Here is a 15,934-nt window from a genome sequence, read left to right on the forward strand (position 1 = left end):
TTCTTGTATAATACCAAACTTTTTAATCAATGTGAATAGCCAAAACAGTATATTATTGAATCTCACTAGATGTCAGTCGATTGTATTTTGTCTTTCTGATTGAAACACTGTGTAGTTGGTTTCAACTTAATTGCCTGAGAATCACTCTTTGCTTTGCTAAAATGCATACGCAGTCAAGGATATTTTCTCTATAATGCCAGATCTTCCATATCAATATCTCACCTTATGCCACATACAGCATTGTACAAATTGAAATGTTTGTTATAAATTTAAAATGACTGGTAAAAAATGTACTGATGATTAGTGCGTGTCTTGTATGTAATTGTATTGAGGTTTTAGATGCTATAATTCATTAATAAAGAGAGATAGAAATTAGTTTATTCTTTATTATCACACAGAATAACAAGAATTAGAGTTAAATTCACAATATTTTTAAAGAAAACATTATGTGAAGATGATTCATTTCAAACCACCAGCCAATTTAACATAAAACAATTGTCAAGCTGAGTAGACTGTTTTCTTATGTGAACCACAAAATATTTTCTCTGAAATCTACACTTAGTTTAAAAACAGAGATGGGATTTTGCATATTAGCTTGAAAATAAGTATATGATGATGATATTAGGTGCCCACTAGCACCTAGTTTTTACAGCTTTGCATTGTCACCCCATCACTGCCAGGGACCCAGCCCCAGGCATACACAGATGAAAGGACAGTTTCACCTTCTCAGCAAAAACCTTCAGATCAATTGTCAACATACTCTCAAATGTCTTTCCCACTCAGAAATGAGGAGCAAAGTGTATGACTTTAGACTCAAGAAGTATATGGGGCTAAATATCTTTAAAAGTATAACTCTGGACAATGTACTTAGTGACCTACTACTTACTCAAAATAGGGTAGTAGCATTAATAACTAAATAGGGCGTGAGTCGTGAGAAAGATTCCCCGCATCTCTTGCCAAGTATTAACACTAGTTTTACTAACAAGCAACGGGGTAGATAATTTTGAAGATTTCATCAACTTCAACAGAAAAAAATGTGAATATCTACCATGTGCAAAACAGTCAAAGTATGTTAGGGGAAATTTAAAACATTACATAGAAAATAAGTATGTGATGATATCGTTAAAATCCATGATCACCTAATTTTTACAGTTTTGCATCTGTTACCAGCCAGTGCCAGGAGAACTGTCAGGCACACATGGATGGATGAAGAGTCTCACCCTCTTGACAGAAAACCTCATATGAATACCCAAAGCACTTTGAAAGTATATGCTTACTGAAATAATTAATCTGTGTGTTTTTCTCTTTGGCACTGGACCTTTCTCCTGGTCAGTTGGAGGCAGGCATATTGCTCTGAGGAGAATTGGAATTGTTATAGCGGAAATGTTCAAAGAAAGTCAACCTTCAGCTTTTGACTTCCTCAATTGGTCTTTGAAATCCACAGAAAGGCAAGTCTGGAGATTAGGGCTTTCTCAAGCGAAAAACATGGTCTAAATCTCAAAGGTATCCTTAGAAGGTGGACTTAAGCATCAAAAGCTACTAGGACTAGATGAGAACTCATTCTAAGACCTGACAGAAGCCTCCAGCACACAGCAAGAGGAAGTGAGAGGCTTTCATGATTCAGAAGAAGGAAGAAGTAGGACAAAGAGGACAAATGCCTACATTCTGAGACTGAAACTTGAAGGAGGTGAGATTCAGACAAGTAAAGGGAAGTCCAGGAAAATCAAGCCTTTCATGCTTGCCCGTAAAGTCTGCGACATCTTAGAGAAGCTTGGATTTAGTGTGGTGGCAGCTGAGTGGAGGCTTAGCAGGCAGTGGTAAGCCATGGCTCTCCTGAAGGGCAAGGTGACTCCACAGCAGGGCCAGATGAGAAAACAGCTGGGCCTAAGAGGAATGAGGAATGTGCTAAGCCAGCAAGAAATGGAAGTTAGCAAAGTCCCAGCACTCTGCAGTGCTAAAGCTGAAAGAATAGATAAATTCACAAGCCAAAGACTTAAATATGAGACGACGGCAACGGGGTCTATGACCAGGCATAACTAACAAGGGACTGGTGTATGGCCAGTGAGGACCTGGAGAAAGAAACCTTCTTCCCACAGCTACTATGTACACATAGAAACCTTCTTCCTTCCCAGCTGCTGTCTGGTTAGTGGAACTGAAAAGGAAAACCAGCCCTTGATGGAAATTGAATAAGGTAATCCAAAACCAAGGCTCTTTTAGATGAAAAAACATGGATAAATTATTAAGCGCCAAGTTTTCTCTTCAACCTACTGCTCACCAGTGCTCCCTCCTCAGCTCCAAGGCTGTGGAGGGCTCATGAAGTCACAACGTTCTACTGAGAATGTAGCTTTTTTTTTTTGGAGTGGGTATACCATTTTGTAATTCCACTTGATAATGGCATCTGATTATTTGATCATAACATCATTATTTGTATACAATGCAGCAAGAATTTTGTTTTTAATGTAGGCTTTTAAATGGGCTTTGATGGAACTTTGTTCCATAGAAGGAATCCCAGATAAGGCTTTTTAAAAGCTGAGCCCAGCCATGGATTCATACCATCAAATACCTATGAGTTAGGTGAATTCCTCTCCTCTTGAGGTTCCAAGAATCTATACAAAGAATGTGTTTATTTTGTGTGGGTTCAGCACAACTCAGTTCCTCTTTCTCATTTTCTGAACCTTGAGCTGCTCTAGTCTTACCCGTGTGTATAGGCCTGGACTTTGAGGTTGGACAGACATGCAAAGGTAGGGATATAGGTGGAGTGGTACAGATTGTTTGGATAGATAGAATTCTGGGACTTGGGAAAACTAAGTTTTGTAATTTTTGGTTTCTTGCTTGATGAAAAATTTGTAATTTCAACACATAAGCAAAATGATTAGACATCTGGCCTTGTGTTTGACAATTTATATGGTGTATTTCATCTGCTTTCATCAGTCCTGTCAATGTTCCTATGTTATATCTTTCAAAACCCTTCGGGAAAATTAGAGAGGAGGTCATGATCACCTACAACTCTTCATGTTTATGACCATCATTTTCACCAAAATAGTGCAACTTCCTCAAAAATGTTCTCCCTGCTTCCAGGATTAGTCATCTCCAACTTTATTCTCCATATTCCAGTGGGAGTCTTCTAAAATATTCATATGAATTGTGCTGCTTTCCTGTTTACAACAGAATCAAGTCTACACTCTTTAACATGGTGTACAAGGCCACTGATTATCTAGACCTGGCTTTCTTCTTCAGTCTCATCATCCATCCCCACCCCACATTCTCTCTCCCCATCATGTTTGTGAAAATGTTGTTTGTGATACTCTTCTCTCTTTGGGATCCCTCCTGTTTGGAATACTCTTCTCTTCTTGCCTTTGGCATCTCCTCACCCTGCGCGTTCTGCTAATTCCTAAACTGCTTGTAGATTGTGGCTTAGCCTTGACTTTTTTCAGGATGCCTCTGCTAACCCCTAAATTCAAGGTAGGTGCTCCTCTTAGGTGCTCCAATAGTTCCCTGTACTTCCTCCAGCATAAGCATTCACAGTACAATATTGTAACTATCTGTTTACCTGTCTTTATTCCCCATCCAACTCTAAGCTCGGAGGAGATGGGAACACTGGTTATCTCCACAATCTGGCAGAGTGACTGGCATACAACACAGTAAAGCCTTCACAGCTAGTTGCTGAGGAATAAAATGATGCCTAAAGTAAGACTTTTCAACAAAAAATAATTAATTTAATGTTTTAGGGAGCCCTCCATGTAACTTTTGTAAATCATATTTAATCCTCTCAAAATATAAAGAACTTTGATATTCTGTTTCTTTCAAATTTCAGTAAAAAGGCTTTAACTTAAACCCTTTGTGCTGATTTTTCTTATAAACATGCACAACTCAGAGAAGTTAAAATACACAGAATACTAAGATCAAAAGGAGATACTTTACTGGCTAAAGTGAGGAATTCTAAAGTCTGCCATGTGAAAATCTCTTCCTATCCCTAATCATAGCAAATTCAGGGCTTACTAGTCTAGGCAAATTCTGGAAAGTATTTCTACCTTATGGAGAACAAGCAGAGCCACATCTCTGTTTTAACAGGAATTTGGTATGTTTGTATTAACTCTCCACATACTTTTTTTGGTTATTCTCATGAATTTTAAAGCCCTTAGAAAAAGATAACTTAATTGTATGTAATATATGATGACTCCAAAGCTCTGGATCTTAACCTAGTTTAGGAAAGCTGTGATAGAAGTCCATTGACTAGCTATTATTTAAAAAGCAATGACATTTTATACTATCAAGTTAAGGCTGCACAAAATATATCAAATCTGTGTGGATACAATTGTTATTCATGCTGCTCAGCAGCTTTCATTGATATGTCTTTGAATAACAAAACATTAAGAAAACAAAATATTTCTTAATAGAAGTACAGTTTGGTGGATAGATACTTCAAGGTATAGACTTTTCTGGGGGAGGAGAAAATAAAAGGTATTTTTAGTGGCAAAAAGCTTAAAACCACTGCTGTCTAAAATAATTCATAACAGTAAAAACTCAGATTAGTAAACATCATAGACAAAGAGATCAGAAACAACATATAACTGACAAGACAAAAACATTTAACTGGGCTTCATTTAGAATAATTTATATCTGATAAATTGAATACATCAGTATTTGATGTATTAAGAGCAATTTCAAAAGATAATAAAAATAAGCTATAGCATATGTCCTGAAAACTATTTACAATACCATTTAAATATTTTATTCATACCTATCCAAATATTGACCAGGACACTAATGCCACAATGCAGAGTTAATAATCTGTACATTTTCTTTAAAGTAATGGACAGAGTATGCTTTCTTAGCTGCCTGATTCACATTTCGCTAAAAATGCTTTATCGGTTAAAGCTTTCAACCAGCTTAAAAATAATGCCTCTCCCATGTCTCCATGAGTGGAAAAAAAGCAAACAAACCTGTGTTTAACAATAAGGTCAGCATGACATACAGCAACAAGAGCCAGTAAATCGAAAATGAGGCTGACATTCTGGGACTAGGCCAGCAGTCCTGCAACAGTCTTCCAGACTCCACAGCTGCATAAGGCTGCGGACAAGCTTGGGCGCATCCCCTGTGCCTGTGACCTGAGCTCTGCCTTGGAATGAGGTCAACTCCAAGGAGGAGAACAAACCCCTCGGTGTTTTCCTTTGCTTTGGTTATAGGATATTCAGAGAAGGTATGTATTAAATCATTTCAGCCATGAACAGCTGCTGTGTTTAACCTACTACCAACACCCCCAAATTCTTAAATTTTCTCCAGTGACAGGGTGTACAAATTATTGAAGAAAACTCTTCTTTCCTGCTTCTTTTCATAAGGCCACATTGATTCTAGGCCTAACTTTAGAAGTGTAGGTTCTATTAGCTCCAGCTAACTGATGGTCTGCAAGGCCTTCTTTCCTGAGTTTATTAATAAATAGGGATGTGATCCAACCTGAACTCAATAATCTAGGCCCAGTTCAGCTTGGATTCATCTTATGGATGTTGACTAATCTGGCTTGGATTATATTTTATAATGTGGGTGAGTAGTCAGTTGTTTTACTGCTTTTTGTTCAATTTTGGATTTAATAAGGACCATAGAGTGTGGAATAATGGTACATTAAATAGTCTGCAGATGCTAGGGAGAAACAGAGATTGTTCTTTTCACTCAGCCATGAATAAGAAAAAAAGAAACCACAAAACCTAGGTGATGTTCTTTTCATTAAAATCATTTCATGACTTAGTGTAGTAAGGATAAGCAATTTAGGACTTGGTGAACTTTTGCTAGACTATCTGGCTATGTATTTCCTGTAAAATTTTAAGAGATGTAGAAATTTCCCACATCCGATGGCTATTGAACAGGCATACTTTGGGAAAAACAAACTTATGCCATTACTTGTCTTCTTATCCACTTCACTTTATCAGTGGGGACCACAGTTGTTGAGTTATTGAATATAAAAATAGAGTATCTTTAAATTTGAAAAAAATATATGTTTTGGCAAGTTTTGAGTGCTTATGCACACGGCTCTGGAGTTGTAAAAATATTTAAAATGATTCATATTCTATCCTGACTTCTGATGTGTGAAGGATAAGTACAGATGAGAGAAACTGCTCAGGTATTCACAGCAAAAACTAAAAATGTAATAGCCATCCTACCAAAGGAATAAAAGACAGATTAAAGCAGACATAGATTTCTTGTGGGCATTTTGTATCATAACCTTCTTAGGGGTAGGAATGTTGTTTTTTGGGTTGATGACTTCATTGTAATTTCTAAACCCATTGTTCCCTTTTGTGGAATTGCTGCCATAGTAAAAATAATTTGAGCATGGGTTTTTGGAGGGGCTGTGTTCTAGTCAGGCTCTCTGTTCTAAAAAGACACTTAAAAATGTTAAAGTCAGTGTCATTATTTTAAAATGTCTACAATGAAAGAGTGATAGGCTCTTTAGAACTTTGATAAAACAGGCCCTAAACTCAAAACACTGTATTTTTTCAGCAGAAGAAATTACTTGAATACTTCCAGCCCTAATTTCAAATGAATTCAATCAAATATATCATAGCACATGGTGACATAAATAAAACAATGAGACTTTCTAGAATCCTGCTTTCACTGTAGAATATAGCTGGTGAGTTTGATAAAATTATAGCCAGAACTATGGCTTAATGAAAACAAAATAGTAGCAATTACTATTTCTGAAGGCCTGTATATGTTTTTTTTGGTTTCCATTTCTATTCATTACAAAGCACTTGGGAAAGGCAAGTTTAATCAGAGCGGTTAAATGACTTGCTTAATCTCATCCAGCTAGTAAGTGGCAGAGAAGGGGGGGCACAGTCCTATGTCAGCTATCTCCACAGTGCCCATCATCAAACACATGACTATCTGTGGATAATTTAAGGTTGACATGCCATGGCTACTTACAAGGCATAGTTTTGGCAAAAAAACATATTGTTCATCATATTTCCATATCATCTGTATAGCAATAAATTATCTTAATGTTAAATGTGAAAAAATAGCATAGCATTGCCTTATTAAAAAGTGCCACATCTTTAAACATTAAACACACACACAATTGTCACATAACTACTGATAATGGAGGTATAATGCTTTAGACTCAAATGGCTTTTCAAACCTTTTTACGGAAAATATTTTCATTAACTCAAGAATCTATTTCAGTAACTTTCAAGTATTTCCTGATATGTAACCTGTCTTCTTATGATTTAGTGTCATTTTAGAGCTACCAGAAAGAACACGACGTGTAAAATGAAGATAATGGTTATGATGACTAAACAGTAATGGAGACATTAGTAGATAGGACTTTGTAGAGAAAAAGATTTAGAAATTAGGTATTTTCCATTTGGTGAAGCCATATTCTTTTTAAAAAGGTGTTTAATTTTTTAAGCTTAGCCTTAAATATTAAATCCTAGTGTTTAGACATCTACATTGCAGACAGAGATCAACATCGAAGATATCAAACATTTTAACAAAAGCCAAACCTGTGGCCACCACACTCTATTTCCTCATAGTTGAGTGAAATTAGAAAATTTTAAAGTTAATATGGTAATTAAATCTATGCTGGTGGAAATGATTTATATCATCAAAATATTGGTTTAATTCAAAGTAACAAGAATCAGATAATAAAATGATCACAACATCAACTGTTCCCTGAGTCCATCACTTAAGCATAAAGGGCTAATAATATTGTTTTTGTTTCTTGGGGTTTTTTTTTGGATAGACCTACATTCATTTTCTTATGTCACACAGTTCATTCTGAGAGGTGTCACTCTCACAGAGGTAGATTTCCTGTAACTATTATATTTGGGAGATGTTAAAAATACTTTTTTCTTGGGATGACATTTGTGGGGAAAGTATATTGAAAGCCTTTTCAATAAGATTTAATGCAAATGAATTACTGACACATAAAGGTGTTATTTAATATTTACTTTAATGTTAGTACCTTTGTGCTGCACGGGTATCAGTAAAATTATATGTAAATGTTTTGCACCTATCTAGTATATGTTGAGTGTACAAATATTAAAATGCCTATTTATCAGGCACTGTAATTTATACCTACTACCGGACTGTAACTTTCCTGAGTTATATAGTCTTTCTTCAGCTCCAAATTCTCATAAGGCTTATTAGCACATTTTTCTTGTGCTAATACCAGGTATTCAATCAATATTTGTTGAATTAAATTAGAAATGAAGAAAGTTTTTATGCTGAGGTTTACAGTACAAAACAATTTAAGGCTACATAAACATAAGAAATAATTGTTTTGTGGAATTTTGCTTAGTGAGAGAAATAATATTCCATTCATTCAGTTTAAAAACTTAGAACAAGGAATCTAAAGTATTGTCCTTAAGACAGATAAAATACACTTCTATTCTTCTATGTTATAGTCAGTAAAGGGAGAGATCTCACAAAGTAGGAAGCAAAGGTGGAAAATTTAACAGTGATGAAGAAAATTGATGGAGATAAAGCATGGGAGAAGAAAGTGATAAAGTCATGGGTACAGAAATATGCAAAAATGTAACCAAAGAATGATCGAAATCTACAGTAATACCAAGACAGAGAGAAAATGTCATTCAACTCTCAGTCAACAAACACTATTGTCCACTTTATATGGCTCCCAGACTCCTAGGAGAGTCACAATTGTAAAATAACATGCTACTGTAACTCAAATGTGCACAAAATGGCAGGAAAACTCTAGGAGAAGGCAAATTACTGCTTGGAAGACTCAGGGAACATTTTACAGAAATGACATTAGGCTGAGTCTCGAAGGTTGAAACATGCATGGAATTTGCGTCAAAGGTGGAAAATTCTGGAAGAAATTTCATGGTAAAAAGATCTGCATGGCTGAAACATAAGATGAATTCATGATAGTGGAGGATAAAGAGGAGAAAGGTATGTGAATTGATATCTCCCTCCTCCTCCTCTCCCTTTCTTCTTTCCTTTGATTTGAAAAGATGTTAATAAGCTCTGACCCAAAGGAGCAATTGGCAGGAAAGATATTTTACTACTTTCAAAGGTGAGAGAATTGAGAATCAGTAAGAGTGACTAACTTTCAACATGCCACAGGTGGTAAGGAGTACAGTTAGGCCATAATCTTCTGATTTCTTATGTCCACTCGCAATACCTCATTAGAGGACAATTCTCTCCCCAAAAAAGGTTATTTTAAAAACCTACAAAACCCACAATACTATTTGCATAATGATACAAATCTACTTATTAACTTCCTAAGAGATTTGTGTTTCCAATCTGGAAAATGGTCTTAACATATGAGTTGTTTTGCCTAGTTTGAAGAACATCAATCTATTTTAGTGGTTTTAAATTTTCTACATTTTTTGCATCAAAAATACTTTTGAAAATCTGAGGAAAGTTATGAATTTCCTCCTCACACAAATATATATAGACAAAATTTTGCATACCATTTTAAAGGTTCATTTTTGGAAATATAATTGAGACAAAGGGAGTTACCTAAAAATAACATATAATAGCTTTGTGTTATTACATGTAAGATTTTTTCTCTTAAGTCGACGATTTGTTAGATGCAAAAGTTAAAAATCCTCACCTACATGGTATGAAATAATATGGATAAGATATAGTTTACTTTAACAATTTTAGTACTTTTTCAATCTTGTAAATTCTTCAAGAAAATATGGGTACACAAAACAGTTAAACATTCTAATTATACTTTATAAAGAAAAATAATTAGAACCTCACAATTCTTCTCTTAAACTTACACACTATGATATGTTATAAATGTAAGGCTTTCAGAAGAACATTATAAAAACTCAAGACCTCATAATCCTGACCAAAACAAAAAGACATACCACAAAATTTAATTATTTAAAAGAAAAAGATGACATTCACTTTTTATGAAAGAGAAGGGGTTTCACCATCCCTGCCAATATCTTGGGTAATTGTGCAGCAATAACTTCAGACATCATTTCTGGAAATTCAACACTCAGTGCCCGGGACTGGATAAATGTATTCAAGCAGTACAGATGAAGTTGTTTGACAAGCTGTTGGTTTAACAAATGAGTAGAAAACATGTAATAAAAATAATAAATTCATATGCTATTCAAACATGACAATTTATTTTTCTAACTATTTATAATATAAATACTTCTCAAGGTGTTTTTTTCTTACAATGAAAATGACTCCCACCATTTTCTAGAATAATATGTAAAATATTATATACCCGTGATAGAACATTCTGATATTATGGAAAGATTAAAGAAATGAAAGTTATTCATAATTCTACAGGATAAGCTGTGTGAACATTTTGGTGTATTCAAGTTTTTTTCTTTTTATACATGTATACAGACATATCCAAGTATACACACAATATTACACGTTTCATAAATTCTATTTGCTAATCTAGCTGTTTTATATAACAACATATTGGTTCTTCCTATGCCAATAATCCAACATCATTTAATTTTTATCAAAGTAATTCATGTGTATAATGTTAAAAGTCAAGTAGTACCACATGATTATAAAAACAAAAACAGCAGCAGCATCATCAATGCAGCCTAGCAGTTTCCTGACAGACTTCTTCCCATCCCTATTCCAGCTCCCTAGACACAACTACCTTCAACTTTTTGTAGCCAGTGTCTTTTGACATTTCTATATTTCCACTAAAGTTAGTTTTAGTTTCTACTATGGGAAATGAAGAAAATGAAGCTCTCTTATACTAGACACTCTCTTCCTCAACTACATACACGTTCTCTTCTCCCCAGAGAGAGCTTTTGGCTCAATTTTTAGCTAAAGTCAATATCCAGCATTTATATTATAAAGATTTTTTTATGGTTTTCTGCTGGACTGCATCTCCATTCTTATGACTCATTTTTATTTTGCAAAAGTGAATCACCTTGTGTTCTTGTTTGCTTTGTTTTCTCTATATTTGTCACAAAGCCATAGTCAAATTCTCCAACAGAATTGTAAAAATCACCTCAATTACAGTCACACTTAGTGGTAATCTCTCAGTTCCATTTATTTTTCCTAGAGCTGGTATCCTAGAACCCTTTGTATTACTGCTCCCATCTAGACTAACTACTGCTCTGCACAGTTATTGTGCTGGGACATCACTTTGCATCTCTGTTGGGGTGGATCTTTGGCTTAATCCCATGTTTTGTTATAAGACATCCTGTAGCAGTTCTTGAGAAAGTTGTATCTGAGGTAAACTCTAGGAGACCGTGCATGTTTGAAAATACTTTCATGCTGCCATTGTACTTGTTTGATGGTTTGGCTAGGTATGAAATTCTTTGAAGATTTTCTTTTCCATCAAATTCTGAAGGCACTGCTCCACTGTCTTCTGGCTTCCAGTGTTGCTGCAGAGAAGTCCAACATCATTCTGAATCCTGATAACTTCTATGTGACCTGTTTCTTTCATCACTGGTATACTTTAAAATATTCTCTTCATTTCTGGCCTGGTACAATTTTACAATAATGTACCTCAGTTCAATCGTGCAGTGCCTCTACACTGGACCCTTATTGTTAGAAAACTCATATGTTTCAGTTCCAGCAACTTTTATGATTCTTACATAAATTTCTCTCCTTGATTTTCTCTATTTTTTCTTCTGGACATTCCTATTAATTGGAGGCTAGAATCCCCTGAATACTAAATTTACTATAACTCTTCTTTCTAATTTTCCATGTTTTGATCTTTTATTTTTCCTCAGATTTTCCTTTCCATTTCAGCCCTTTCATTGAATTTTTAATTTCTGCCTTTCTTCATTTAATTATCCAAAAGTATTTTCTTGCTAAATGTCCATTTTAAAAATGTTTTCTGTTCTCATGTCATGGATACCATATCATTCTTATTTCTCTAAGGATGTTAGAAGTTTTCTTCTGTTCTCTGCACTGGTGTTTATTTCCTTCAAGTTTCTTTTTATTTTGCTTTCTGCCTTTCATTTTAGAGGCTTTACTCAAATAGCTCATAATCTTGGCTGTCTGTTCATATTCAGGAGTAAGACCTCAAAAGTTGACCTGGAGAGTGGATAGCTTTTTTATGTCTTCACTGTCATTTTAATGTGATCTGAATATAGTAGCAATAAAAGCTTGTATTTCATACATCTTGACAAACCACAGATATCTTGTCTTAGTAATCCACCTCTGATGTTGGGCATTTCTTGTTTGCTTTTCTTTTTTCCCCCTCTGCTATGGTGAACATCCTTGCATGTATATTACATTTGTCTAATTATTTCTTTAAGATAAATCCTAAAAAATAGAAACTTGAAAAGCATGCAAATTTTAACTTTTGCTATATATTGCCTCATTGCCCATCCATCAGCAATGTTATTTTTATTCCACTGAAAATGGCATGAGTCTTATTTTCCACATACATACCTTTGTTTTTACTGTATATATAAAATCTTTTATAATTTTAGGCACAAATATTTTAGAACATATTCAGGAAATGTACCATAATTTCTATCAGCTATTAAATTACCCTCACATTATACAAATACTTGTAAAAGAATATTTGGGTGGTCTACATTGAAAATGAAAAAAAAAAACAAAACCACAATACAAAGTCTGAGCAGCGTGATCCAAACACTTTTAAAATACAAGTATTAATCTGAGAAAATCATATAAAGTAAAATTTACATGTAACATTTAAAAAGTTATGGAAATTCAGAGAATAATCATTGATATTCCGGAATCAACCAAATACTTACATCATGCAAGTTATCAAGAAGTTTCGTAAGTTGATAGAAACGCTGTGAGCTCGACACAACTCCTTTTTGCCTCAAACCAATTGCCTTGATGAGCTCTCTAATGTAGCTTGACCTCATCTCCTCAAACTGGGTTTGACTTCGTAGCCCTTCCAAAGGAACTGTAAGAAGACAATTAAAAGTGGCAGTTGTGTATAAAAAGATGACATTAACAATTTATACCATATATTTCTGAGCTATATAATGATTTCTTCTGATACATGACTCTAGAAAAAAAACACCTTATATAGGAAAGAGATAGTGTTATTGATAGCTTCAGGACATATAAACTTCTAGTTCACTGGAAGAATATAAGAACTAATAGGTATATTAAAGAACACTTCAGCTGACCTATTTTAGACCTGTATCAATGGATTGTGCATTTAACTTAGCATTTGCTCAAAAGAGCACCTGGCCTTATTCTACGTGCTTCTTAAATACTTGGTTTGACTTAGTTTACAGCTGCATGTAATCTGGATCTTTTTTTTTCCCTTCTTTTTAATGAATACTTGGATCTCTTAGTAAACTTTTGTCTTCTTTGTATAAATCTCAAGTATTTGCCATTAAGATTATTCCTAGATGATTTATCTTTTTGTTGTAATTTTAAAAATTGCTTCATTAAGTTTTCTAATGCCTTTCTGCTGATATGGGAGAAAGGTATTAATATTTAAATATTTATCTTATATCCAGCCACTTTGTTACACAAGCATATCTTGGAGATATAGCCGGTTTGGTTCCAGACCACTGCAATGAAGGAAATATTGCAACAAAGTGAATCACATGCATCTTTTTGTTTCCCAGTCCATGTAGAAGTTATATTTACACTACACTAGAATGTATTCAGTGTGCAACAGCATTATTTAAAAAGTGAACATACCTTAACTAAAAAATACTTTATTGCTAGAAAATGGTAACAATCATCTGAGTCTTCCATAAGTCAAAATCTTTTTGCTGGTGGAGGGTGTTGTCTAAATGTTGATGGCTGCTGATTGGCCAGGGTGGTGGTTGCTGAAGGTTGGGGTGGCTATGACAGTTTCTCAAAATAAGGCAACAATGAAGTTTTCTGCATCAGTTGACTCTTTTGTGAATAATTTTTCTGTAGCATGCAATGCTAGCAGTTTGATGGCATTTTACCCACAATAGAACTTCTTTCATAATTGGAGTCAATCCTCTTAAGTCCTGCTGCTGCATTACCAACTAAGTTTATGTAATCTTCGAAATCCTTTGTTGTAATTTCAATGATCTTCATAGAATCTTCACTAGAAGTAGATTCCAACTCAAGAAACCACTTTCTTTGCTCATCCATAAGAAACAACTCCTCATCTTTCAAGTTTTACCATGAAACTGCTTCAATTCAGTCATGTCTTCAGGCTTTACTTCTAATTTTAGTTCTCTTGCTCTTTTCACACATCTGTAGTTATTTCCTCCACTGAAGTTTTGAACACCCTCAAAGTCATCCAAGAGGGATGAAATAAACTTCTTCCAAACTCTTGTTAATGTTGCTATTTTCACCTTCTCCCATGAATCACGAATGTTCTTAATGGCATCTAGAATGGTGAATCCTTTCTAGAAGGTTTTCAATTTACTTTACCCAGATCCATCAGAGGAAACACTATCTATGGCAGCTACAGCTTTACAAAATATATTTCTTAAATAATAAGACATGAAAGTGGAAAATTACTCTTTGATCTATGAACTACAGAATGAATGTTGTGTTAGCAGAAATGAAAACATTAATCTCCTTGTATATCTCCATAAGAGCTCTTGGCTGACTAGGTGCATTGTCAATGAGCAATAATATTTGAAAGTAGTATTCTTTTCTGAGCAGTAAGTCTCAATAGTGGGTCAAAATATTCAGTAAACCATGCCATAAATAGATGTGCTGTCATCCAGGCTTTGTTGTTCCATTCATAAACCACAGGCAGAATAGATTGAGCATAATTCTTAAATTAGGATCTTCAGAATGATAAATGAGCATTAGCTTCAGCTTCAAGCCACCAGCTTCAGCTTCAAGTCACCAGCTTCATTAGCCCCTAACAAGAGAGTCAGCCTGTCCTTTGAAGCTCTGAAGACAGACATTGGCTTCCTCTCTGTAGCTATGAAAGTCCTAGATGACATCTTCTTCCAGTGGAAAGCTGTTTTATCTACCCTGAAAACCTGTTTTTTAGCACAGCTACTTTCATAAGTAGTGACAATCTTACCTAGATCTTCTGGGTAACTTGCTGCAGCTTCTACATCAGCACTTGCTGCTTCATCTTATACTTTGTTATGGAAATGGCTTCTTAAATCTCATGAACCAACTTCTGCTAGCTTCAAACTTTTTTCTGCTCCTTCCTTACATCTTTTAGCCTTCCTAGTATTGAGGAGAATCAGGGCCTTCCTCTGGATGAGGCTTAGGCTTAAGGGAATATTGTGGCTGGTTTGATCTTCTATTCAGACCACTAAAACTTTCTCCATATCAGCAATAAGGCTGTTTTGCTTATCATTCATGTGTTCACTGGAATAGCATTTTTAAACTCCTTCAAGAACTCTTACTTTGTATTTGAAACTTGGCTAGTTGCTTGGCTCAGGAGACCTAGTTTTCAACCTATATCAACTTTTGACATGCCTTCCTAATTAAGCTTAATCATTTTTACCTCAGACTTGCAACTCTTTCTTTTACTGGAACACTGAGAGGCCATTCTAAGATTGTTAGTTGGCCTAATTGTTTTTATTTTATTTTCTTTTTTTTTTTTGAGATAGGGTCTTGCTCTGTCGCCCAGGATGGAGTTCAGTGGCACAATCTCAGGTCACTGCAACCTCCGCCTCCCAGTTTCAAGCAATTCTCCCGCCTCAGCCTCCTGAGTAGCTGGGATTACAAGTGTGTGCCATCATGTCCGACTAATTTTTGTCTTTTTGGTAGAGACGGGGTTTCACTATATTGGCCAGGCTGGTCTTGAACTCCTCACCTCAAGTGATTCACCCACCTCAGCTTCCCAAAGTGCTGGGATTACGGGCGTGAGCCACCATGCCCAGCCTTGGCCTAATTCCAATATTGTTGTATCTCAGGGAACAGGGAGGAAAATTACTATTTCTTAAGCATATATTTATCCCCTGCACCCTGATCAAACCTTGGTTTCCATTTCCCCTAGAAAATAAGGCCAGAGATACAAACTTATGAAAAACAAATAAGTTAATTCTTTGGTTTTGAGTTTTCAAGATCTTGTATATAAAGGAGA

The 15,934-nt window shown here is 35.1% G+C and overlaps 1 protein-coding gene across 1 annotated transcript in view; it reads right to left on the reverse strand.

Moving 5' to 3' along the window:
- Positions 1-366: 366 nt before the first annotated feature.
- PGR (progesterone receptor) overlaps positions 367-15,934 on the reverse strand; it is a 99,418-nt gene continuing 83,850 nt past the window's right edge. The window contains exons 7-8 of the mRNA XM_054438878.2: positions 12,681-12,838; positions 367-10,019 (exon numbers count right to left, since the gene is read on the reverse strand). Coding sequence (XP_054294853.2) covers positions 9,864-10,019; positions 12,681-12,838 — 314 coding nt within the window. The 3' untranslated portion in view covers positions 367-9,863. The remainder of the gene's footprint in view (positions 10,020-12,680; positions 12,839-15,934) is intronic.

Source organism: Pongo pygmaeus, chromosome 9, assembly GCF_028885625.2.
Source record: "Pongo pygmaeus isolate AG05252 chromosome 9, NHGRI_mPonPyg2-v2.0_pri, whole genome shotgun sequence".
NCBI classification, from domain to species: Eukaryota; Metazoa; Chordata; class Mammalia; order Primates; family Hominidae; genus Pongo; species Pongo pygmaeus.